The 27,727-nt window shown below is 38.3% G+C and overlaps 1 protein-coding gene across 1 annotated transcript in view; it reads left to right on the top strand.

Annotated features, from left to right (window-relative positions):
- LanA (laminin subunit alpha) overlaps nt 1-27,727 on the top strand; it is a 1,178,005-nt gene that overhangs the window by 95,696 nt on the left and 1,054,582 nt on the right. Inside the window, exon 3 of the mRNA XM_090374120.1 lies at nt 419-585. Within this exon, the coding sequence (XP_090230246.1) occupies nt 419-585 (167 nt within the window). The remainder of the gene's footprint in view (nt 1-418; nt 586-27,727) is intronic.

Genomic DNA, 27,727 nt, shown 5'->3' with positions numbered 1-27,727 from the left:
AAAATTCTTGTGTTAGACAAATTTCAAGTAACTTTTGAAATATTCATTAAAAATGTAGTTCAGATTATGCACCTGCAGTAAATTTCAGGAAGAGGCTTAGAAATTAACAGGTTTAATGGTATAATTTCATTTGATATAGTTATTTGTGTAAGATGAGATGCACACTTCTGAATAGATGCCTTGAGCACAGAAATTCACCATCTCAGCTCTGGTTGATTTTCTTTCAGTTGGTAAAAAGTACAGAAAATTTGCTGAAGTTTAATAATTAAATAATTGCAGTGTATTGTATGAATTTTATTATTTTATTTTTAATGAAAAACAAAAGTTTCATGACTTGGTTCTCAACTAAAATGATTTCTCAGGTTATGGAATATTTTACTTTTTTTTTTTTTTTTTTTTGTGTGTGTTTTTTAGGTAGTTGTCTCTTTGTTGAATGACAGACCCAATGCAGACAACTTTTCCTATTCCTCAGTTTTGCAGGAATGGACTAAAGCCACTAATATCAAGCTTCGTCTTATACGCACAAAAACTTTACTTGGCCACTTAATGTCAGTTGCCCGTCAGGATCCTACTGTTACCCGAAGAGTAAGTCAAAAATCATTGACTTTAATTGTACCTTTCCACGGAATACTAATTATAATCTTTAGTAACATAAAGAAAAACTTTGATTATTTAATATAATAAAAGCTATATAGCTTATGAAATAAATTTGCGGATTGTCCTGTCATTCAAGGTATTTTGACTGAAAATAATGCTATGATCCAACTACAAGACAGAACAAACCTTGGTATTACAAGTTGTCTCAAGGCTACTTTTAAGTAGTAGTAGAGGTATATGATGCAAGAAAGCAAACGTATATAGCACCAGCCCCCCCCCCTAAAAAAACCCACATCTCACACACCTGTTCCCTCTAAAAGTTTGTCCAGTTCCTCCTGGCACCTCTGTAGCCAGGTGGGCAGGAGCAGCAGTGCGTAGCACACACTTCTTGAAGACTGGGGTTCGAGCCCGTGACCACCAAATACGGAGGATGCGGAAAGGTCAGGGAATGACCACAGCATATCCCCGGAACAATATGGCCTTAGTTGCTAATGCTCCTAAAAACCAAATAATAAACAAACAAACAAATAGTTCCTCCTTTAACAACAGATGGAAGTTTGTTCCAGCTATCAACTACTTGCTGGCTAAAGGCAAATTTCCACACATCTATTCTACAAATGTCTTTCCTCAATTTGAATTTATGTCCCCTTAGTTTCGTAATCTCAGCAAGAGGAAGAATCCCATCAGAATTGAGCCTGTTCAACCCATTCAAGGCCTTATACATCTCAATCAGATCACCTTGCAGGTGCCTAGTCTCGAGATGCTGCAATTTGCAGAACTTAAGCCTTTCTCATTCCCCTCACCAATCTTGTTGCCCTTCTCTGTACTCGCTCAAGCAACTCTACATCCTTCCTAAAATAAGGCCTCCAGAGCTGTACACAGTACTGAAGGTGTGGCCTGACCATTGCCCATAAAGGGAATGACCATAAAGGGATAATCACTTCCTTTTCCCTACTAGCAAAATTCCTGTATATAATTGACAATACCATGGCCATGACCTGCTCTGGCAGCCTGTCTGCACTGCTGATAAAACTTCATATCTGACTGCACAATTACTCCCAGCTCTTTTTCATTCTTTACCACCCTCAGCACCACACAGTTGTACTTTTCTCTGAGGTTACTTCTACCCATATGCAGTACTTTGCATTTACAAAAGCAAAAACCCTTCCCTTTACCCCTGATGGTAGTTATGTCTTTGAGTAAATCCCATGTCAGTACACTATGATCAGTGCCACCTAGTGGTTCCTTCATCTGCAAATTCTTAATGCACGAATAATCACTGCTGATAACCAGATCAATAGTATTACTCTCTCTGGTTGCCTCTCAAACATGATGCTGCAGAAAACAATCATTCAATAAATCCACAAAAGTCTTGTTAGTGTGCAAGTGAACAACCCACAAGTTCCATTCAATATCTGGGAATTTAAAATCCCCCATTATAAGACATTCTGATTTACTGGCCCACTATTTCTTCTAATGACTCTAATGAGTACAATTGTTCATTGTACCCATTAGAGTCATTAGGCTTATAACACACCCCTGATCTCATTTTTTGCTTTTACAATGCTTATGTCACACCAAACTGACTCAATGCACTGTCCATTTATGTCAACTTGAATACACTTACTTAGATTTTATGTTTCTTAACTAACAGCATAACCCCCTTCTCCCTTCCTATCCTGTCTATCCTTTCAGTACATATTGTACTCCCCAAATTCCAATTCTGCACTGCTTATAACTTTGGGACATAACGTCTCTGATATTCCAACAGTTTCTGCCATTGATGTCTTGTCCAGCACTTCAGTTCATCAGATTTCTTTACTATACTTCAAGAATTGGTGTACATGCAAGTATATACATGCACCTGTTCTTACTCTTAGTTACTCAAACACAGCCCATGTATTTATTTGTCTATGATGACTCCCACCAGTCCCTGAAATCCCCAGCACCCTGCTCTCTAGGCCACTGCTCATTCTAATACAAGTAGTGCAAGAATCACTTTCACCTCTGCCTGTGGCTACTGTTACTCTTTTAGTCTGTGAATCCCCCCACCAAGCTAGCAATTTTCTTATTCACCTAACACTATCTTGATAGCATCAGCAAACACTCTTGCTCCCCTTCTATTTAAGTGTATCCCATCCCTGTAGAAGCAATCTCTCCTGTTAACAAGCACAGCCCATGCTGAAAAAAATTCTACCCCACGAGCCTTGCTCAGTTTCTCCAGGGCCGAAATAATTGACAAGGCTCTAATCATACTCCCTCCTATCATGTCTGGGCATAACTGCAGGCACTTTCAAATTTTACCCTAACTGGTGACTTTTTTTCAACATTGACCTCTACTTGTTAAGTAAATCTGCAGTTTTCCTACTCTTTATGTCATAAGTGCCAATGTTTACAACAAATCACCCTTTGTGCTCTTAAAAGATGATATCTGCTCTACGACGGCATCAATTTTTGCCTCTGGCAGACATACTCTGGCCCTGTTCCGCCTATCCTTTTTGCACAATATATTACCCGTCTCTCTGAGAGTAGTCACCAACAATAACTAGCTCCTGTGAGACCAGCGCATTCTGCCTTGAAGATTTCTGCTGTGTTGCCTGATGCACAAGACTGAGCTCTGGCATTGAGTTGGGCAGCTGAGAGCTTGATGGGTCCCCCACTTTAATACCTTAGAGGGGCACCTACCTGACTGTTCAGACTCTCCTATACGCACATCAGAATGCCGAGTTGGCACCTAATTTCTTGACATACTCTGCACCTCACACACACACACACACACACACACACACACACACACACACACACACACACACACACACACACACACACACACACACACACACACACACACACACAAGACATCCTCCTTGGCTAATCATGTCTTGTTCCAGAAAGCTTCACAAACATTTCACAGGTTGCACATTTTTTTAGGATGTGATGGGTTGGGTAATCGCCCCCTCTGTCTCCCCTGAGCCACAGTGCTCCTGCTACTTTGTGCCCATTGTTTTTCTGCTCTATTCTGGGGCATGATGTTCCATTGAATACAAATGATTAACAATGAAAATAATAAATAAATAACATCACTGAAAGGTTATTCTGTTATTTGTTTAAAATGGGTGATCCCTGCTATAGAAGGAAAGAATAGTTCTCAGTTTACTAATTTGTATCCTTTTAATTTGACAAAGTTAATTAATTGTATTTCACTTTTCATGAAAAGCCACAACAATTACAAATACTAAAGTTTGTTTTGTTTTTAGTAATAAATATGGCATTTTCAGGACCCTGAAATTCTGATGGCTATTAAAAATGCTACTTGTACCCAGTTAGTTGTGACAAGCATATATTTTTTCAGCCTTCAGTGCTGTATAGGAATATGCTTTACCATCTTTTTAATTGCAGATCAAGCTCCACCTATCTCCCAAGTTGCCTTGGTATTCAGTAGTTTAAAATAAATGGCATTTCTCAGATGTTATTCTGTTGTTGATACAGCAGTGTCTTGTTTAAAACACAAAACACTGCTGTATCAAAAATTTCAAGGCAAAAGGGGAAAATAAAAGAAGTGACAATGTTATAAAATTATTGTGTGAATAACACATTTTGTCATCTTATGTAAGAAATGATCAGAACTTATACTGTAAGTATATTTACCTAAAATATAAGTTTTGTCATTTGTATGTATTTATTTTTATGAGTGGAGACATCCCTTGCTAATTGCAGGGATTAGGGTTTGGCAGGTCTTCTAATTAGAAAAGTTATGAACAGCAAATAATTGAAATACAGTAGTATAGGAATTATTTGAATCAAGACTAAAAATGAGGAAAAACTTAATTTATTTTAATATAGTACAAAGCTAAATTAATTTTAATATTTTGTGTGACCACCTTTGCTTTCATCTATATAATAAGGTGCTTCCGTAGCCAGGTGGGCAGGAGCAGCAGTGCGTAGCACACACTTCTTGATTAGACTGGGGTTCGAGCCCGTGACCACCAAATACGGAGGATGTGGAAAGGTCACGGAATGACCACTGCATATCCCCGGAGCAATATGGCCTTAGTTGCTAATGCTCCTAAAAACCAAATAACAAACTATATAATAAGTTTTGATCAAATTGGGCATCAGTTCTTCAATTTTTGCACATATCTTTAACTGAATTGCCTTTTTTTATCAGATTTTAATGATTTCTTCAGTGCGCTTAATTTTGACAGTGCTGTTCTTCCACCTTTTGCATCTTTCTCTGATTGCCCTTGAATTTTCTGTAGTGAGGTGAATTTCCAGTCTGCTCCATTACTTTCAAAGAATTTTGATGCATGTATTTCTTTGCTAATTTGGGTATATGAAAAGGTGCAGTTTCATGTCGGAATAGCAGGAAAGTGCTTTCTCAAACCTGTAGTAATGCATCTTTCTGATGTTTCACAACATAATTGACTGTTCAACATACCTTCTATTTGAACCAAAGGACTGTGGCGATGGTAGCTGAAATATCCCCAAAACATTTTCTCTAAGGGATATTTCAGAAACTTGTGCATATGATCAGTTTGGACCTTTTCACCAGGCTGACCTACCATATCACTGTGCTGATTGTTAAATATGGATTTTGTCAGAAAATATTAATTGGTTATACCAAAAACTTTTTCTGACAGAATCCCGATTATCAGATGCTTCAACTGCTACTCAACTCAGTTTCTCTAATTATTTGCTTTATGATTCCTTTTATTTCAGAAAATTATACTTTTGCATGTCAGACTTGATATTCCTTGCTAGAGACTTCCTAATTTGGAAACACCTCATTTTGATTCTCTGCAAATTCTGTCAAATTCACATGTTGCTTCTGTTGTTCTCCCAACTCCACTAATCATTCTGAACTCTTTGATTTCCCTTCGCTGAAACTTGACTTTCTTGAATCTAACAGTGAGTTAGTTTTCCTTGGTAATTTTAATGTTCAATATTCTAGTTGGCTTCAATTTTCTAGTTGATTGGGCCCTACTGGATGAGATGCTGAGGCTTTTGTCTGCTAATGTTCTCCCTGATTTTGTTCATTTACCTATGAGAATACCAGACAATCATGACCACACACCAACACAATTTTTTTTCCTCACAAACAGCCCTTCAAAGTACACAGTCAGTGTTAGTGATCTCTAGGCACCTCAGATTACAACTTTGTGATTGAGTTTTCCCGTGGAGCTTCTCGCTCTCACTTGTGGCCATTTTTAGCCTTGTATTGCATTACAAGAATGTGAAATGGGATGATCAGTGAGATTTCTGTTCTTTTCCTTGGCTGCATTACTATTTTAAATTTTCTTAACCTAATATTTGTTCAGATTATGACAGTGAAATTATTCTTGTAGGAATAAAATCACTGTATTTCACACATTCAATATTAGTGACGAAATAAAAAGTTCTTATACTACTTTTTTCCTAATAAATAACATTTAAGAAATAAATTTTTAGTTACAAGAGGTAATCTCAAACTGTGTATTTATGTAAAAATAAAAAATTGAAGACTGCTTCCCCCCCAACCCCAACAAACCTCTAAAACCATCCTTGGGCCAAAGATGTTGTAAAGGCAGCCATTCTATTATGGGGCTACAGGAAAGTAATGGAAAATAACTGAAGCATTCTCCATTACTTAAGTACAGTTCAAAAAAACACTACATTGACAAATTATGATATAAAATGCTACAGTTAATCAAATATCTGTTTGATGCATTAGTAAAGGCACATGATGCAGTAAAGCAAGCTTTTACAGCATCAGCCAGAAAAAAAAAAAAAAAACCTTCTCAATTCACCCATCCACTCGCTCCAAATTGTTTGGCTAGTTTTCCCTTGAATCTATTTAAACTATCAACTTCTTCAATGACAGATGGACGTTTGCTCCAGCAATCAACCACCAGCTGGCTAAAGCCAAACTTCTCCACATCTATCCTAAAACTGTCTTTCATCAATTTGAATTTATGCCCTCTCAGGCGATTATTCTGAGCAAGAGGAAGAATCCCATCGGCATTGATCATGCTCAAACCATTCAAGGTTTTATACACCTCAATAAGATCACCTTGCAGGTGCCTAGTTTCCAGACACTGTAATTTGCAAAACTTAACCCTTTCTTCATAAGAGCAACCCTATGTTCCATTCACTAATCTTATTGCCCTTCTCGGCACTCGCTCCAGTAGCTCTGCATCCTTCCTAAAATGAAAACTCCAGACCTGTATACAGTATTCAAGGTGTGGCCTGACCACTGCCTTATACAAGGGGATAATCACCTCCTTATCCCTGCTAGAAAAATTCCTGTATATCATTGACAAGACACCATGAGCTACTCTTGCACACCGTCTCTACTGCTCAGAAAATTCATATCTGCCTGCACAATTATCCCCAGGTCCTTTTCATTCTCTACCACTGTCAATGTAGTACCACATAGTTGATATGTTATTCTGGGGTTACTGCTTCCCATATGCAGTACTTTACATTTGTCAGTATTAAACTTCAGTTGCTACATCTCAGCCCATCTGCTCAACTTTTCTAGATCCTGTTGCAGCAGCGTACTGTCATTAGTGTCATTAACAACCCCTGCCAACCTTCGTATCGTCTGCAAACTTGGACATGAAGCCTGATATACCATCATCAATATCATTAATAAATACAGAAAACAACAATGGACTCAACACTGAACCCTGAGGGACTCCACTAATAATATTAGTCCATGAAGAGCAATATCCATTGATTACCACTCTCTGTCTTCTCCCAATCAACCATCCCTTTATCCATAGCAGAATTTGCCTACAATGCCACACTGCTCCAATTTGTGAAGCAGTCTTCCATGTGCAACAGTATCAAAAGCCTTTCCAAGATCCAAATATATGATATCAAAGTTATTCTCTGCATCCAGTTCCTTTGTGACCACATCATAGTATCCAATCAAATTGGTCAGACAAGACTTCCCCTTAACAAAACCATGCTGTGTCCGAGCTATAACTGAAGTCTTGTCTAGATGTTCCTGCAGTGCTTCTCTAATTAGTGCCTCCATTAATTTCCCTGGAACAGAAGTTAAACTAACAGGTCTATAATTACTTGTGTCACCCTTTGATCCTCATTTGTGAATTGGGGTCACATTTGCACATATCCAGTTCATGTGTACCTCACCAAGTCCAAGGAAGCTCTCATAATTATGGCTAAGGGTTTCCTTACTTCCTTTGCTGTCTTCTTTAATATAACTGGATAGATCCCATCCACCCCAGGTGCCTTTCTTATGTTTATCTTCAACAATTTCTCCTCTACTTTGCTCTCAGTTATTACAAAATCATCTAGCTCACTGCCAGAGTTTAATTCACCTCTGGCATTCCCCTCCCGGAATAACTCCTCATGTGTGAATGTATATGCAAAATGCTCATTTAGTTTGTTAGCCACCTGAGCAGGATCATCAACAGTTGAACCATGAATATATGGACCAATATCTGATTCATCCCTTTCCTTCTAGAGTTTACATAGGTAAAGAACTCTTTACTGTTTTTCTTTGCATCCATTCCAAAGAATTCTCATAATCTGCCTTTGCCTGCCTAATCTCCTTTGTGACTTGGTCACAGACCATCATATAATTATTATAGGCTCCCATGTCACTCATTAATTTATAAATGTTTCCGATGCATTTTTCTTCTCTGCTTCATGTCTCATTAGTTCATCTGACCTCCATTTAGGCCTAAACCTTGATCCTGTCTATTCTTCCTGTACACATTTGTCTGCGTGGGTAGCACAGTGGTATCATCACTGTCCTCCCTACACCGGGTGGAAAAGGGCCGGGTCCAAATCCCGTCGATGATGCGAGGAACTTTAGTGGGCTTTTTTCACTCCATGGCTGAGTTAGTTGGTCTCAAGCATAGATAGCAAGGTTTGCCGCCCAGAAGCTGGAGTTTTTTTGTCCAGCAAATAGACAAATTGACCATAGAACACATGCAATTAACAGACATAAGACACAGCACGGCAGATGAATATAATTATTCTGGTGGCCTAAATATAATAGTTTGGTTTTTCTTGTACACATTGTACTCCCCAAATTCTAGTTCTGCATTTCTTATACCTGTGTGACACCACGTCTCTGATATCCCAATAACAATAATATCTGCCTTTGATGTTTTGACCAACACCTCTAATTCATCAAATTTATTTACCAAACTCCTAGCATTGGTGTACATGCAAGTATACATGCACCCGTTCCTATTCATAGCTACCCTAACACAACTGATTATTATTATTATTATTAATATTAGCCATATGGTGCAAGGAAGTCTAAGGCTTATGCTGCACCAGCCAAAAAAAAAAAAAATTCCCACATTACCCTGAGAGAGAGAGAGAGAGAGAGAGAGAGAGAGAGAGAATGTGTGTGTGTGTGTGTGTGTGTGTGTGTGTGTGTGTGTGTGTGTGTGTGTGTGTGTGTGTGTGTGTGTGTGTGTGTGTGTGTGTGTGTGTGTCAGAAGTAGAAGAGAATCACCGGGAAAGCAAGAAGAGAAGAATGATGATATCCAGCTCAGTATCCTGGGTTTGCCAAGCCCATACTCACCAGATGTGAGCCCCTGGGGTAATTTGTTTACTTGTACCGCAATGACTCCCAGCAGTCTCTGAAATACCCTGCATCTTGTTTTCCAGGCTGTTACTCATTCCAATAGAAGCAGTGCAAGAATCACTTTCACCTCTGCCAGTGGCTACTATTAATCTATTAGTCCTTGATTCCCCCCAGCTAGCAGTTTTCCGACCCACCTAACACTGCCTCGATAGCATCAGCAAATATACTTGCACCCTTTCTATTTAAGTGTATCCCATCCCTGTAAAAGCAGTCTCTCCTGTTAACAAGTACAGACCAGCTGAAAAAAATTCTACCCCTTGAGCCTCGCACAATCTTTCCAGGGCCGAATTGATCGACAAGGCTCTCATCATATACTCCCTCCTATCGTGTCTGGACAGAATTGCAGACACTTTCAAATTCAAACCTAATTCACGGCTTTTTTTCAACAGTGACCTGTACTTGTTAAGTAATTCTGCCGGTCTCCTACTCTTAATATCATTAGTGCCAACGTGTGGTCTGACTGAGCCTTATACACTCAGTCAGATTTTATCCGACAATGACGTGTCTGCTGTTTTTAGCTATTTTAAATCAATAAAAGTTTTTAATTGTATTTAAAATTTATGTTATTGTTATCTCTTTATTGATTTAATTTTTATATATTTGTTATTATTTATCTGGACATGGTGACCTAACTAATTAGGTCACCGAGAGGTTAAATTTTTAAATATCGTCTTGGCGCATTATAGCCTTAGTTGCTAATGCGCCAAAAAAAATCCAAACAAACAAACAAGCCAACGTGTACAACAATATCACCTTTTGTCCCCTTAAAAGATGATATCTGATCTACAACATCATCAACCTTTGCCCCTGGCAGACATACCCTTGTCTTGTTCCACCTATCCTTTTTACAAAATATGTTTCCTGTTTCGCTGACACTTCTTCAAATGACATAATGACAGATGCTGCAAATGCCAATTGTGGACGGAACCAAAAGAAAGCCAATAGATACTACATATAATGGTTTGTTTGTTGTTTGTTATTTGGATTTTAGGAGCATTAGCAACTAAGGCCATATTGCTCCGGGAATATGTGGTGGTCATTCCCTGACCTTTCCGCATTCTCCGTATTTGGTGGTAACGGGCTCGAACCCCGGTGTAATCAAGAAGCGTATGCTACACACTGCTGCTCCTTCCCACCTGGCTACGGAAGCACCACATATAATGGAGTGCAGGAAAAACTTTAAGAACAAAGGTGTAGAAAACTATAAGATGTAAAAGGATTGAATATTTGCAAAATGAGCATAAGGAACATCTAATCCACAAAGAAGTGAGGGAACTATTCAACATCATGAAAGACTGTGTAAGAGACTACATTCTGGATAAAAACAACAGGGAAATTGTGGACAAGCAACAGAAAAATGATAGATGGCAAGAATATCTGAGGGAACTATACTGCGAGGACAAGAAACAACTAGGAAATGACAACACCCAAGCAGAAAGTGAACATCAAGACTTTCTGCTGGAAGAACTGGAGCAAGCAATTAAATCAACAAGTAATATAAAAAAAAATTTTTTAAAGTCAATTCCTACTTAGGTCAACAACGAACTTTCGACTTTCGACTTCAAAAATTTATCAATTTTTGCAAGAATTGAACTCGCATTCTTCACCTTCATGTGAAAAATACTGAAATCCTTGCATTTTACCGATTGAGCTACTGCCTGTTGATTTCAATTTTATTCCTAAATTTATATCCTGCTAAATATCTTATATAAGAGAAATTTTTTTCTCCCATATAAAACTAAAATTAATTAATTAAATTTAATTAACGAATTAATATTTGAAAAAACTGTATTAACATCAAGTGTCATCCACTACAAGTTTAAAAAAATGTATTTGAACTTGAGTGGATGAATAAAAAGTATTTTATTAACGATTGAAAATTTGAACAAGATATATAAATATATATATAGGGAGAGTGTGAACTAATAGTAGGAATTGAATGAAAAATAACAAAGCATCTGGCATTGATAACATCCTAGCTGAAATGCTCAAATGCCTCGGAGCAAGAGGAAAACAACTCCTCAATATTTTCGATAATATCCTAAATGGAGGGAAGCTACCCCTTGAATTTCTGTGATCCATTTTTATTCCCATACCAAAAAAGACAAGAACAGCAAATTTTGCAGACCACTGCACAATAAGCCTCATAAGCCACTCCATGAAAGTCCTCTTGAAGGTGATTCTACACAGAATTGAAGGCAAGATTCAAGAACAAATTGGAAAATACCAGATGGGTTTTAAAAAGGGAGTTGGCACAAGAGAAGCAATATTTGCTCTGAATATACTGGCAGAAAGACCAATTGAACACCAGCAAAACCTATTTGTCTGCTTCACTGAGTGTAACAAAACATTCGATTGCTTGAAACATGATATCCTCTTCCAGCTCTTGAACAAGCTAAACATCAATCTGAAGGAACTAAGGATACTACGATTACTATACCTTGAGCAAGAAGTGGCAATCGCTGTAGAGGGAGAAAATACAGACTGGGTACAAATTCAGAAAGGAGTGAGGCAAGGATGTGTGTTGTGTCCTATGCTGTACGACCTCTATGCTGAAACCATTATAGATTTAATACAAGTTTTGAAAGAAGAAATTACTGTTAATGGGTCAGTTATCAGTAACCTGCAATAAGCAGATGGTAGTGTACTCATTGCAACCTCAGAAAGGAAAGTTACAAACACTCCTCAACAAAGTGGTAACAGCCAGTGAGCAGATACGCTTAACAATTAATGCTAAAGATTAAAACTATGGTCATAAGCAAACACCTTACCTGGAATCAAAATACGCTGTGGCAACTCCCCCATCGAACAAGTGAGTAGCTTTAAATATCAAGGGAAGATCTTTACAAATAATAAAAGACCAAGGCATAGAAATTAGAAGCAGAATTGGTATGGCTAAAGAGGTATTTAAGAATCTTAAGAACTTCCTCTGTGACAGGAAAGTGGATTTCTAGAAAATATATCGAATGGCCAAATGTTTCGCATGGAGCACTCTCCTATATCGGTGTGAGACCTGGGTCATGCAGAAATCAGGAAACTGGAAGCCTTCAAGATGTGGACACTCAGAAGAATGCTCAAAATGCTGTGGACAGATCGGGTCACCAATGAGCGAATCCCTAAGAGGGCAAGAACCACAAGGACATTACTAACTACAATTGCAAAGAGAAAGACTGCCTACCTCGGGCATATTATAAGAGGCCCATAATATGCAATGGAAGATTAAAGACAAAAGAGAAAAGGAAGAAAAAGAAAAAAAAGTGGCTTGATAGCATCCAAGAATGGACAGGGGGGGGGTGGTCTCTTATGACACAAGAACTATTTCACAAAGTAAGAGACAGAATTGACTGGAAAACGTTGGTGTACAGTGTTAAAATTGAATATGGAACCTAAGAAAGAAGATGCATTCGAGCATGTTCTAATGAAGTAGTTGCCTGATTGGTCCCTTCAAAGTTATGTTCTGTACAGTAAATAGATCTATGCTGCTATGCAGTGTGTACTCAAATTTAAGGACGCATGCAGGCTTGAATCGCCCTCTGAAAACACCATTTGGCGAAAATTAATTTTCGCATCTTTGCTCTCATGCTGATGGGACATCATTTAGGGTCACCACCATTTCGTCAGCTTTTTCGACATTGTCGCCATTTCGACACCCGAGGCTAACCTCGGGTGTCGAAATAGCTTGGTACAAAACTGATGTGAGCTGTCAGTGGTGCCCATCTGATACTGGTGCCCTTGGCACCTGCCCCAATGCTGAGGCGTTCCTACGCTACTGCATAGGACCATAACAATGCTGAGTTGTTGCCAGATTTTCTCACACTCCTTTCATTGTGCACACACAGACATTTCCCCTAGGCAGTATCATGTTCCGTCCCTGATTGCTCCACAAACATCAAACAAGCAGTACATTTTAAAAGGCTGTGATTCAGAGGACAACTCCCCCCCAGTTGTCCTCTGAGCCACAGCACTCCCATTAGCTTGAACCTTTTGCTTTGCTGCTTTGGTCTGAGTCATGATTTCAGTTCACTTTCAAATAAAATTTCAATACAAAATTATAACCCTAAACTTATATCCCAATGCAGTTATAACACTTTATATATATATATATTTTTTTTTTTCAGTATTAAGTATTATCCCCGAGTTTCGTTATATAACTTCAGTATCTCCTATCAAGTTATGTGTATTAATTAATAATGTTACATTTGTAAAATCTAAGTCGTTATATTGTCTTTATTGTCAATTAAATTACAATTTAATTGACAATAAAGTTTAACAAGAGTAATAAATTTTACTGATTAATTGATAATACTATACTATACTATACTAAGCTAACAGATTTCTAATACCGTGCTACGCGTTTCACTATATAGTTTTACCTTAAACCTTACGCTATCTAGTTCGGGATATACGTTGTATCGTATAACAATGGCGGCAAGTTAAGAATGTAAATCTACCGACACTAAGTATAAATTAACTTTCAAAATTGCCTATCTAAATTCAAAATTAACCAAGGAGCTTGACTATGTCTATAAGCTAATTATAGAAAATAATTTTATATAACAATTAAGTCAATAAAATGGCTAAATATAAATAAAAACTTAGCGTTCACCAGAGCTACAAAATCTTGTAAAACACGTGGATTGGATACCCTTACCAACACTAAGTAATAATCTACAAAATCTCTATCGAAGTTCAAATTAAACTAAGTATCGTAACTAGGAATATAAAGCTACTCAAATACTAGAAAATAAATTAATATGCCAATTTAAGTCAATAAAACAGCAAAAATTAAAAAAAACTTCTCTATTAGCTGGAGCCGTAAAAACTTCGCCCGCACAAGGCTACTCTCATTCCATTTGATTGTAATTTTATTGTATCCAGGATGTGCTAAGGATACAAAAAATGTAAAATATTTCTCATGTTTAAACATTGAGTGGCCACTTTATTTGGCACTTATTTTATCATGCATATCATTTTCATGAAATGGATTGCACCTTCAGTGTGACCTATTTGTACCATGTTATATAAAGCAGATGGGCAGATACCTGGGGATTGTATGTGTGCAGTTGAGTGTAAGGTTGGACAAGACAAAAGATTTAAGGGACTTTGAACATGGCATGGTAGCCAAGCAAGACATGATGGTATGAATATCTTCGGAATTGAAATCCTATTGGGTGTTTATGCTTACCTCTGTTTTTAGATTGGTCCAATAACTAAATAGCATATAGCTGACAGTGATCTTGTGGTTGAAAACAACTAATTGAGGCCAACAAAGGCTGACAAGACTTGTTGCAGGGAAAGGATACAGTCAGTCAAATAACAATTCAGTATAACAGTGGTAACCAAAAAGGCATTTCAGGATGCTGAACTTATACTTTGTCATTGATTGAGTATTGCAGCTGACATCTGAATCAAGCTTCATCCCTGCCAGCAAAAAACAAAAAAAAAGTTGGGAACAGAAAGTTCAGGAATGTTAATCCTGGATGATGGTGAAAGATTGGGAAAAACACTGCCTGGTTCAGTGAAACCCAATTTTTGCTGTTTCATACTGCTGGGACAGAATATAGTAAGAACAGCATGCTGTAGGGTAGGGGGGGTGTTTTTATGGTGCATACTGGACCTCATGATACTAGTAGAGCAACATTTGGATGCTATAGGTTATCTGGAAATTGTTTTAGATTGGAACCCTCTTTTTATGGATGCATTGTAACTATTTGTAAATGAGTTCTTCTAACAGGATAATGCACCATGTCACAAATTGCTAGAATTGTACAGAACTGGTTCCAGGAACAGAATGCAGGAGTGAATTTTGTTTACTATGATGGACTCTTCAGTCACCAGTCTCAATCCAATTGACCATAGTCAATTTGGTCCAGCATTTCCATGACATGCTTTCAACATTTTGTTGAGTTCATGCCATGACAAATCTAGACCTACTTGATTTAACTACCTGCTATTAGGTAGGCATTCTTAATGAAGTGGTCACTCAGTTTTTATTAAAGCTAGAAGTAGTTTTAATAAATTTGTTGAATCAAGCAGAACAAATATTGAGGAGTAAACCAAAACCATTTAATTTGCAACTGTGGGAAACATTTGAGTCAATATGATTTTTTATTTCTATGTCACACTTAACATAACGAACCTTCTGCAGTTTATGCCATTATGAATGCTGACCTACTTTCTATTAGGTAGGCATTACTAACAAAGTGGTTACTCAGTCTATACTAATGCTAGAGTATTGTTAATAAATTTGATTAATTTAAAGTAATGGTTAAATCAAGGAATGCAAAATTTTAATGTATTAGGAACAAAATGTACAAGAAAGACAGAGATAAAATAATCTGAAGGGTGGAATTTGTAGAAGAAATTGAGAACAAAGATAGACATGACACAAGGGGGAGGAAAATTTATGTTAATGTTTCTGATCAAAAAGTACATAATTTCAAGAAGGGTATTATCCATTGAATGGGGAATATCAGAATAATATTGAACTAGTGTAGTGGTCTGTAAAGAGTTGCACACTGAAATAAGAATAGGAGAATGCTAACTTAATCATGCTTTAAGTCTGATGATTAACTGTATATGTAACTGGAGTGGGCAAGCAAATCTTCTTCGACTACCTAGGTGGATGCTTTATTGGTTTTAGTATTAGTAGTGGAAAGTGATGGAAAAAAACAAAACTATACAGCATCAGCCAAAAAAAAAAAAAAAAAACACCACATCACCTGTCAATTCCCCTTCAATAGTTCATCTGGTTTTTCCATGAATTTATTAAAACTATCCACCTTCACAACAACTGATGGAAGTTTGTTCCAACAATCAACCATCTGCTGGCTGAAAGAAACTTCAACACACTCTTCTGCAACAATTTTTCAATTTGAATTTATGCCTCCTCGTGTGTAGTCTGAACAAGAGGAAGAATCCCAGCAGCAGAAGTAGACACGCACCATTCTTACTCTTAGTTATCCTAACATAGTCTGCTTGTTCCATGAAGGTCCCCAGCAGGCCTTGAAATCCCAACACTTGCTCTTCAGGCTGCTGCATTTTACAATAGAAGCAGTACAAGAATCACTTTCACCTCTGTGGCAGTTGTTAATACGTTAGTCTATGTATCTCCCAGGCTAGCAGTTTCCGATCCACCTAACACTGCCATTTTAGCATCAGCAAATATTCATGAACACCTTTTTTTAAAGTGTATGCTATCCTTGTATTAACAGTCTCCTGTTAACAAGCACAGACCATACTGGGAAAAAATCAACCTCTTGAGCTTTAAACACACTCTCCAGAGCCCAAACTGATTGACAAGGTTCTCATCATGTACCCCCTCCTATCATTTTTCGGCAGAATTGGAGACAATTTCAAATTTTAATCCTAACTCATGACTTTTTCTTCTTATTATGTAAGGCTTCAATACTTCTACTCTTAATATTATTAGTACCAATGTGTACAACAGTATCATCACCTTCAAATGTGACCCCAATTCACAAAGGAGGATCAAAGGCTGACACAAGTAATTATAGACCTGTGAGATTAACTTCTGTTCTAGGAAAATTAATGGAGGAAAATTAAAGAAGCACTGCAGGATCATCTAGACAAGACTTCAGTTATAGATCGGACACAGCATGGTTTTGTTAAGGGAATGTCTTGCCTGACCAATTTGATTAGATACTATGATGCAGTCACAAAAGAACTGGATGCAGGGAATAAATTTGATATTATATATTTGGATCTTAGAAAGGCTTTTGATACTGTTGCACCTGGAAGACTGCTGCACAAATTGGAGCAGTGTGGCATTGGAGGCAAATTGCTGCTATGGATAAAGAGGTGGTTGAGTGGGAGAAGACAGAGAGTAGTAATCAATGGACACTGCTCATCGTGGACTGATGTTATTAGTGGAGTCCCTCAGGGTTCAGTGTTGGGTCCATTATTGTTTTCTGTATTTATAAATGATATTGATGATGGTATATCAAGCTTAATGTCCAAGTTTGCAGACGATACAAAGGTTGGCAGGGTTTTTAAGGACACTATTGACGCTATGCTGCTGCAACAGGATCTGGAAAGGTTGAGCAGATGGGCCGAGAGGTGGCAAATGAAGTTTAACATTGACAAATGTAAAGTACGACATATGGGAAACAGCAACCCCAGAGCAACGTATCAATTCTGTGGTACTACACTGACAGTGGTAGAGAATGAAAAGGACCTGGGGATTATTGTGCAGGCAGATATGAAGTTCTCTGACAGTGCAGACGGGCTGCAAGAGTAGCTCATGGTGTCTTGTCAATGATATACAGAAATAAGAAGGTGATTATTCCCTTGTGTAAGGCAATGGTCAGGCCACACCTTGAGTACTGTATACAGGTCTGGAGGTCTCATTTCAAGAAGGATGTAGAGCTGCTGGAACGAGTACAGAGAAGGGCAACAAGATTAGTGAATGGAACAAAGGGTTGCTCTTATGAAGAAAGGCTTAAGTTTTGCAAATTACAGGTGACCCCCACTTAACGCTGATAATTCGTTCCGGAAAAACAGAGCGCTAAGTGAATCCGTGCTAAGCGGGGGCCGCATTTCCATAAGGTAACATATGTATTTGTGAGTTGCGGTCGGTGCCACAGGATATTTCCTAATCAATAATAAACGGTAGTGAAAAGATGCACAAATGTCAGTCAAAATATTTAATATTCAAATATTTGTACATATAAAATATTCCGCATTACATACGTATATAATTATGTGGTAACTGCTTACGTATCAAAATTAAACTTAAAATTCCAATTAAAATCATGAATTTAATTGATCTAAATTGATTTTATTTAATTGATGAATTTAATCAAGAAAAATGTGTCGATTTTGGGTTGAACTTTGGCCCTCTTCCAAATAAAGTAAAATGGGTATTAATTTTAAATCCCCCGCAGCGTTACCACCCAACAATAAAGTCAACCGATCCTTCGCCGCTTTGAAACCTGGCATGTTTTTTCTTCTTTCAATATGAAACTTCTTTTAGGCATTCGTTTCCACAAAGGTCCTGCTTCATCTATGTTAAAAAACGTGTTGAGAAGTATAACACATAATATCCCTCTTCAATAATTTTAACAAGTTGTTTTTTGAATTCAAGTTTGGGCTCCTTAATCTGCACTTGTGTCTTCTCCCTGGATTTTAAATCTATACAACCAGCCCTTACTAGTTTTAAATGGTTCCACATTTTTTTTTTTTTTTTTTTTTTTTAGATACGTTTTCTTCAGGTCATCATATTGGCTAATCTCTCTCTCTCTCTCTTTTTTTTTTTTTTCTTTTATAACTTAACTGAATTCTGCATTGGGTATTATCTTCAATAAAATCCTAATAGCCGGCCTAGCCCTAGTTGCTTGCAATGGAACAGCTATCTTTCCCGCTGCTAAAATTAATTCTTTATTTTTTTATAATTGTTCTTACAGTTAAACTTGCAAGTTCTAAATTATGGCACACATCTGCTTGTCTTTGACCAGAATCGATTCGCTTCAAAACGTCTAATTTAATTTTCAAATTCAGTCTTTTTCTTACATTTGTAGTCTTCGTACTGCTTCCAGACGTTGTTGCTTTTTCATTCTTATCTGCCATTATTAACTCTTCGAAAATGTAACTGCGTTGGAAGTAAACTGTCCGTTTTGCACGATGTCTAATACTGTACTTAGTTATGACTAGACTCCGGATAAATGCATATAATGCAAATATTACAAGAAATATGCCGACCGGGCTAGCCAGGTGGGTAAAGCGCCTGCCTGGCAACCCAAAGGTCGCGGGTTCGAATCCCGCTTCGGGCTTGGATCAAAGTACTGCAAAAAAACCTTGGGAGGTGCACTATGGCCACAGAAGCCGACGCGCCAATAACTACAAAAAAAAAAACAAAAAAACAAGCAATATACTTAATCATTTTTTAAAATGTTGATCTCGGAACTACGTAATAAGTCATTGTACTGCAATTAAATTAGTGTGTAAGAAAATTTCACTGAGTGTGGGAAACGTTTTAATGCTGTTTTGATATTCATTTTCAAGCTATCGACTCCATCAAATGAAACGATTTCGTTAAATATGCCAAAAATGCAATCTGTAAAAGAGCGTTATAGTGATCTGAGACAGCGTTATAGTCAGATATGGCTTATAATATAAGAACAGCGTTATAGCGAATCAGCGTAAAGCGAACCGCGTTATAAGGGGGTCTGTACAGTGTCTGGAGACTGTAATTTGCAAAATTACAAAATTAAAAAATTACACGGTGAGGTGATCTGATAGAGGTGTATAAGGCCTTGAATGGTTTGAACATGCTCAATGCTGATGGGATTCTGCCTCTTGCTCAGAATAATCACCTGAGAGGGCATAAATTCAAATTGAGGAAAGACAGATGTAGGATAGATGTCCGGAAATTTGCCTTTAGCCTGCGGGTAGTTGGTTGGTGGAACAGACTTCCATCCCTTGTTGTGGAAGTTGATAGCTTAAATAAATTTAAGGCTCAGCTGGACAGGTATTTCGAGCGAATGGAGGGGTGAAGTGGAAGTTTTTTTTTTTTTTTTTTTTTTTCTTCTGGCTTATGCTGCATAAGCTTGCTTTCTTGCATCATATGCCTCTACTAATGCTAATGCTTTTGTACCCTTAGATTATATCTGCTCTACAATATCTTAAACCTTTGCCCCTTCTAGACATACCTGATCCTGTTCTACTAATACCTTTTCACAATGTATTTCCCATTTCACTGAAAATAGAGTCACTGACAATAACTACATCCCGTGTGTGATCAACACATTGTGCATTGTGGATTGCCACTGTGTTATCCCAACAATATCTGCCTTTAATGTTTTGAGCAACACCTCAAATCTATCAAATTTATTTACCAAACTCCCAGCATTGGTGTACATGCAAGTATACACGAACCTGTTTCTATTCTTAGCTACCCTAACACAGTGCATGTATTTACTTGATCCACAGTAGTAGTAGTAGTAGTGGCATGTGATGCAAGAAAGCAAATGTATGAGCTTATACAGCATCAGCCAAAAAAAAAAAAAAAAAATCACACCATTCCCTCCAAATGCCTGTCCAGTTCCTCCTTAAATTTATTCAACCTATCAACTTCCACAACGACAGATGGAAGTTTGTTCCAGCAATTAACCACCCGCTGGCTAAAGGCAAATTTCCGCACATCTATTCTACATCTGTCTTTTCTTAATTTGAATTTATGCCCCCTTAGGTTCGTAATCTGAACAAGTGGAAGGATCCCATCAGAATTCAGCGTGCTGAACCCATTCAAGGCCTTATACACCTCAATCAGATCACCGCGCAGGTGCCTAGTCTCCAGCCACTGCAATTTGCAGAACTTAAGCCTCTCTTGATAAGAGGATCCCTTCATTCCCCTCACCAATCTTGTTGCCCTTCTCTGTACACGCTCAAGTAAATCTACATCATTCCTAAAATGAGGCCTCCAGACCTGTACGCAGTACTCAAGGCGTGGCCTGACCATTGCCTTATACAGAGGGACAATCACCTCCTTTTCCCTGCTAACAAAATTCCTATATATCATTGACAAAACCCCATGACCTGCCCTGGCAGCTTGTCTGCATTGCTCAGAAAACTTCATATCTGCCTGCACAATTACTCCCAGGTCTTTTTCATTTTCTACCACCTTAAGTGTAGTACCACACAGTTTCTCTGGGGTTACTTCTACCCATATGCAGTACTTTGCATTTGTCAAGGTTAAACTTCAGTTGCCACTTCTTAGCCCATCTGCCCCAGTTATCTAGATCCTGTTTCAGTAGCACACTGCCATTACTGTCATTAACAACCCTGCCAACCTTTGTATCATCTGCAAACTTCGACACTAAGCCTGATATACCTTCATCAATATCATTGATAAATATACAAAACAACAGTGGACCCAACACCGAACCCTGTGGGACTCCACTAATAACATTAGTCCAAGAAGGGCAGCACCCATTGATTACCACCCTCTGTCTTCTTGCACTTAACCATCCTTTTATCCATTGTAGCAACTTACCCTTAATACCATTCTGCTCCAATTTGTACAATAATCTTCCATGCGCAACAGTGTCAAAAGCTTTTCTGAAATCCAAATATATGATATCAAAATTATTTTTTGCATCCAGTTCCTTTGTAACCACATCATAATATCCTATCAAATTTGTCAGACAAGACTTTCCCTTAACAAACCCATGCTGTGTCTGAATTATTGGGGATTCCAGTGACTCCCAACAGTCTCTGGAATCCCCTGCACCTTGTTTTCCAGGCTGCTGCTCATTCTAATAGAAGCAGTGCACGAATCACTTTCACCTCTCTCTCTGGACTCTCTGGAATGGAACATGATATTGCCATGGGGGATGTCTTTGTGTGTGTTCGCGATGTAAGGAGTGTAAGGAAATCAGGCGATAACTCAGCGTTGTTATGGGCCTATATGAGAGTTTGACAGGGTGGATGCCCTTGAACGATCTAAATTGAGGGGCCAATCAAGCTGTCAGCTGCCCACATCAACGCCAGAGCTTGCACTTGGTCATAATGCAACACAGCGGCAACCCCCAAAGCAGAATGCACTGGTTCCACAGGAACTAGTAGTTGTTGGTGACTCTATTGTCAGGGAAATGGGAAACATGCTTTGTAAAAAGGATAGGTGGAACAGGACCAGGGTATGTCTGCCAGGGGGCAAAGGTTGATGACGTTGTAGAGCGGATATCGTCTTTTAAGGGCACAAAAGGTGATATAGTTGTACACGTTGGCACTAATGATATTAAGAGTAGGAGACCGACAGAATTACTTAACAAGTACAGGTCACTGTTGAACAAAAGCTGAGAATTAGGGTTGAATTTGAAAGTGTCTGCAATTCTGCCCAGACACGATAGAAGCGAGTATATGATGAGAGCCTTGTCGATCAATTCGTCTCTGGAAAGAATGTGCAAGGCTCAAGGGGTAGAATTTTTTTCAGCCTGGACTGTACTTGTTGACAGGAGAGACTGCTTCTATAGGGATGGGATACACTTAAATAGAAAGGGTGCAAGAATATATGCTGATGCTATTGAGGCAGTGTTAGGTGGGTCGGAAAACTGATAGCTTGGGGGGATACAAGGACTAATAGTTTAACAGTAGCCGTAGGCAGAGGTGAAGGTGATTCTTGCACAACTTCTATTAGAATAAGTAGCGAACTGGAGCGTGGGGTGTTGGGGGTTTCAGGGACGGATGGCAATCATCTTGAAATAGGTGAGTATATGGGATGTGTTAGGGTAACTAGGAATAGGAGTAGGAGCATGTATGCTTGCATGTATACCAATGCTAGAAGTATAGTAAATAAATTTGATGAATTTGAAGTGTTGGTCAAGACATGAAAGGCGGATATTGTTGGGATAGCAGAGACGTGGTGTCACACAGATATAAGGAATGCTGAACTGGAATTTGGGGAGTACAATGTGTACAGAAAGGATAGACAGGATAGAAAGAGAGGAGGTGTTATGCTGTTAATTAAGAAAAACATAAAATCAAAAGAAGTGCATCCAGTTGATATAGATGAACAGTGCACTGTTGAGTCAGTTTGGTGTGACATAAGCACCGCGAAAGCAAAAATAAGAGTAGGAGTGTGTTATAGGCCTAATGACTCGAATGAGTACAATGAACAATTGTACAGAGAAATAGAGTGGGCTAGTAAATCGGAATGTCTTATAATGGGGGATTTTAACTTCCCAGATATTGAGTGGAACTTGTGGGTTGGTCACTCACACACTAGTCAGACTTTTGTGGATTTATTGGATGATTGTTTTCTGCAGCAGCGTTTCGAGAGGCAACCAGAGAAAGTAATACTCTTGATCTGGTTATCAGCAGTGATCATTCGGTATTAAGAATTTGCAGATAAAGGAACCACTAGGTGTCAGTGATCACAGTGTACTGATGTGGGATTTACTTAAAGTTATAATTACCATCAGGGGTAAAGGAAAGGGTTTTTGCTTCCGTAAAGGTGAGTACAGTGGTCTCTGACAGTTTTTAAATTCTGTACAGTGGGATCAACTGACGATGTTACCAACAGTAAATTCTAAGTGGGAAGCATTCAAGGAATTAATCGTGGATGCTACTAAAAGTTTCATACCTATTAAGAAATATTGTTCAAGGTTTAGGCCTAAATGGTTATCTAATGAACTAATGAGACTCGTAACAGAGAAGAAAAATGCATGGGATGCATATAAATTATCAAGCGACTCAGAAGCCTATGGCAGATATAAGCTAGTCTGTAATCAGGTCACAAAGGAGGTTAGGCAGGCGAAGGCAGATTACGAGAAATCCTTGGCAAGAGATGCTAAGAAAAACAGCAAGGATTTCTATACTTATATAAACTCTAAAACGAAGGGGATGAATCTGATTGGTCCACTTGACATTGATGGTCCGACTGTTGATGATCCTACTCAGATAGCAAACAAACTGAATGAGTATTTTGCATCTACATTCACACATGAGGAATTATTAAGGTTTGAAAATGGCAGAAGGTTATCAAATTATAGCAGGATACTTAATGATTTTGTAATAACAAAGCAAAGTGGAGGAGAAATTGTTGAAGTTAAACATAAGAAAAGCACCTGGGGTAGATGGGATCTATCCAGTTATATTAAAGGAGGCAAAGCAACTAAGCAAACCCTTAGTGATAATTATGAGAGCATCCTTGGATTCAGGGGAGGTCACCACGGACTGGAGATGTGCAAATGTATCCCCAATTCACAAAGGGGGATCGAAGGGTGACACAAGTAATTACAGACCAGTTAGTTAACTTCTGTTCTGGGTAAAATAATGGAGTCACTGGTTAAAGATGCATTGCAGGATCATCTAGACAAGACTGCAGCAATAATTCAGACACAGCATGGGTTTGTTAAGTGAAAGTCTTGTCTGTCAAATTTGATAGGATATTATGATGTGGTTACAAAGGAACTGGATGAAAAAATAATTTTGATATCATATATTTGGATTTCAGGAAAGCTTTTGACACTGTTGCGCATGGAAGACTATTGTACAAATTGGAGCAGAATGGTATTAAGGGTAAGTTGCTACAGTGGATAAAAGGGTGGTTAAGTGGGAGAAGACAGAGGGTGGTAATCAATGGGTGCTTCTCTTCGTGGACTAATGTTATTAGTGGAGTCCCACATAGTTCGGTGTTAGGTCCACTGTTGTTTTGTATATTTATCAGTGATATTGACAAAGGTATATCAGGCTTAATGTCGAAGTTTGCAGATGATACAAAGATTGACAGGGTTGTTAATGACAGCAATGGCAGTGTGCTACTGCAACAGGATCTAGATAATTTGGGCAGATGGGCTAAGAAGTGGCAACTGAAGTTTAACCTTCACAAATGCAAAGTACTGCATATGGATAGAAGTAACTCCAGAGAAATGTACCAACTGTGTGGTACTACACTTAAGGTGGTAGAAAATGAAAAAGACCTGGGAGTAATTGTGCAGGCAGATATGAAGTTTTCTGAGCAATGCAGACAGGCTGCCAGGGCAGGTCATGGGGTTTTGTCAATGATATATAGGAATTTTGCTAGCAGGGAGAAGGAGGTGATTGTCCCTCTGTATAAGGCAATGGTCAGGCCACGCCTTGAGTACTGCGTACAGGTCTGGAGGCCTCATTTTAGGAACGATGTAGATTTACTTGAGTGTGTACAGAGAGGAGCAACAAGATTGGTGAGGGGAATGAAGGGATCCTCTTACCAACAGAGGCTTAAGTTCTGCAAATTGCAGTGGCTGGAGACTAAGCACCTGCACGGTGATCTGTTTGAGGTATATAAGGCCTTGAATGGGTTTATCACACTGATTCTGATGGGATCCTTCCACTTGTTCAGATTATGAACCTAAGGGGTCATAAATTCAAATTAAGAAAAGACAGATGTAGAACAGATGTGCGAAAATTTGCCTTTAGCCAGCGGGTGGTTAATTGCTGGAACAAACTTCCATCTGTCGTTCTGGATGTTGACAGGTTAAATAAATTTAAGGAGGAACTTGACAGGCATTTGGAGGGAATGGTGTGATTTTTTTATTTTATTTTATTTTATTTTATTTTTATTATTATTATTTTTTTTTGGCTGATGCTGCATAAGCTCATACAGTTGCTTTCTTGCATCACATGCCACCACCACTACTACTACTACCTCTGCCATCAGCTACTGTTAATCTATTGGTCCGTGTATCCACCAAGTTAGCAGTTTTCCGACGCACCTAACACTGCCTCGATAGCACCACCAAATATTCTTACACCCTTTATATTTAAGTGTATTCCATCCTTGTAGAAGCAGTCTCTCCTGTTAACAAGCATGGAGTTGAGGAGTACAATGTGTACAGGAAGGATAGACAGGATAGGAGGTGCTATTAGTTCACCCCTCCTATCCTTAAATAAATTTAAGGAAGTACAGCCAGTCAACATGACTGGACAGTGCAGTGTAGAGTCAGTTTGGTGTGACATAAGCACTGGGAAAACAAAATTAAGAGTAGGAATGTGTTATAGGCCTAATGATGAGTGTAATAAACAACTGTACAGAGAAATAGAGTGAGCCATTAAATCAGCGTATTGTAATGGGGGATTTTAACTTCTCAGATATTGACTGGAATTTGTGGGTTGGTCACTCATACACTAGCAAGGCTTTGGTGGATTTATTGAATGATTGTTTTCTACAGCAGCATGTTCGGGTGGCAACTAGAGGGAGTAATACTTTTGATCTGATTATTAGTAGTTTTGGCACCTCCGTAGCCAGGTGGGCAGGAGAAGCAATTCTTAGCACACTCTTCTTGATTAGACCCGGGTTTGAGCCCGTGACCACCAAATTAACCCCAGGTGCTCACATCTGGTGAGTATGGGCTTGGCACACCCAGGATCCTGGGTGTGCCAAGCCCATACTTTCCTTCTATGCTACACATCTCATGTAATGAGATGTGTGGCATAGAAGGAAAATGCATAGGATACATATAAATTAACAGGTGACACGGAAGCCTATGATAGATATAAGCTGGTCTGTAACATAGTCACAAAGGAGGTTAGGCAGGCAAACGCAGATTATGAGAAATCTTTGGCAAACGATGCAAAGAGAAACAGCAAAGAGTTCATTACTTATGTAAATTCTAGGAGGAAGGGGATGAATCAGATTGGTCCACTGTATATTGATGGTTCAACTGTTGATGATCCTGCTCAAGTGACTAACAAACTAAATGAGTATTTTGCATCTACACTCACATATGAGAAGTTATTCAGGGAGGGGAATGCTAGAGGTGAATTAAACTCTGGTAGTGAGTTAGATGATTTTGTAATAACTGAGAGCAAAGTGGAGGAGAAATTGTTGAAGAGAAACATAAGAAAGGTACTTGGGGTGGATGGGATCTATCCAGTTATATTAAAGGAAGTAAGCAAACCCTTAGCCATAATTATGTGAGCTTCCTTGGACTCAGGGAAGGTACCCATGGACTGGAGATGTGAAAATTGTCTTGTTTATACTCCGGCATGACCATCAGGTCAGTGGAGTTTACAATAAATCAATCAATACAAATGTTAATCATATTTAGTAGTCACGGGCTTGAACCCCGGTTCACTCAAAGAGCGTGTACTGCTGCTGCACTTGCACTCCTGACCACTTGGCTATGTCAAGCCTATGTGAACCCAATTCACAAAGGGGGATCAAAAGGTGACACGAGTAATCACAGACCTGTTAGTTAATTATAATTAATTCTGGGAATGAGGTGTGAGGACGTTGACTTCTTGAGCTCCTGCAAACAAATAAGTTTTCCTGGAGATTTTATCATATTTTTGAATTATTAACATATTTATTTGTTTTACAAATAGATTTAATAGGTTTAATAGCATTCGCTATTAAACACTAGCTAAATTTATTTTTTAAATTTAGCTAGTGTTTTTGTAAGTTACACCTCGCTACTCATACCGCTATTGTATCAGAGTTTTGGCATGGATATCGTAGCACGTAACCAGTAGCACAGAATAGTAGGGTTTTAATTGTAATAAATAAGTAATTTAAAGGTTTTGATCATTTTTGAGTATATATCTTTTGTATTTAGTTAAGGATATAACTAATTTAACATTATGTTCATTATGGTATAGCTTAGCTTGATAGCGTATATCTCAAACTTGATAGTGTAAGGTATAACATAAAACTCTATATAATATGTAGAAGTGAATTTCTGTATCTCTGATATCACTAGATATAATATAATTAATTAATCAAATTTATTAAACTTATTAATTTTCATTCTTAATTATTTAAATCGTATTTAACCAAAAATTATGCCCCAGACTACAGCAGCAAAGATCATGCACAAAGTAGCAGAAGTGCTGTGTCTCGAGGGAGAACCAAAGGGGGCAATTCTCCAACACAGCCTAAAAAAATGTGCAACTTGTGAATTGTTTGCAGAACTTTCGCCAAGGAGGATGTCTTTTTTTTTTTTTTTTATGTGAACCCCAAACACGAGAGGTATTAGAACCTATAGTACTTAGTACCGTGCTTGGGTTGGAGGTTGAGAA

The sequence above is a fragment of the Mastigoproctus giganteus genome, chromosome 5 (assembly GCF_048544385.1).
Source record: "Mastigoproctus giganteus isolate SK-2022 chromosome 5, ASM4854438v1, whole genome shotgun sequence".
Taxonomy (NCBI): Eukaryota; Metazoa; Arthropoda; class Arachnida; order Uropygi; family Thelyphonidae; genus Mastigoproctus; species Mastigoproctus giganteus.
This window is presented reverse-complemented; position numbering and strand designations above follow the sequence as displayed.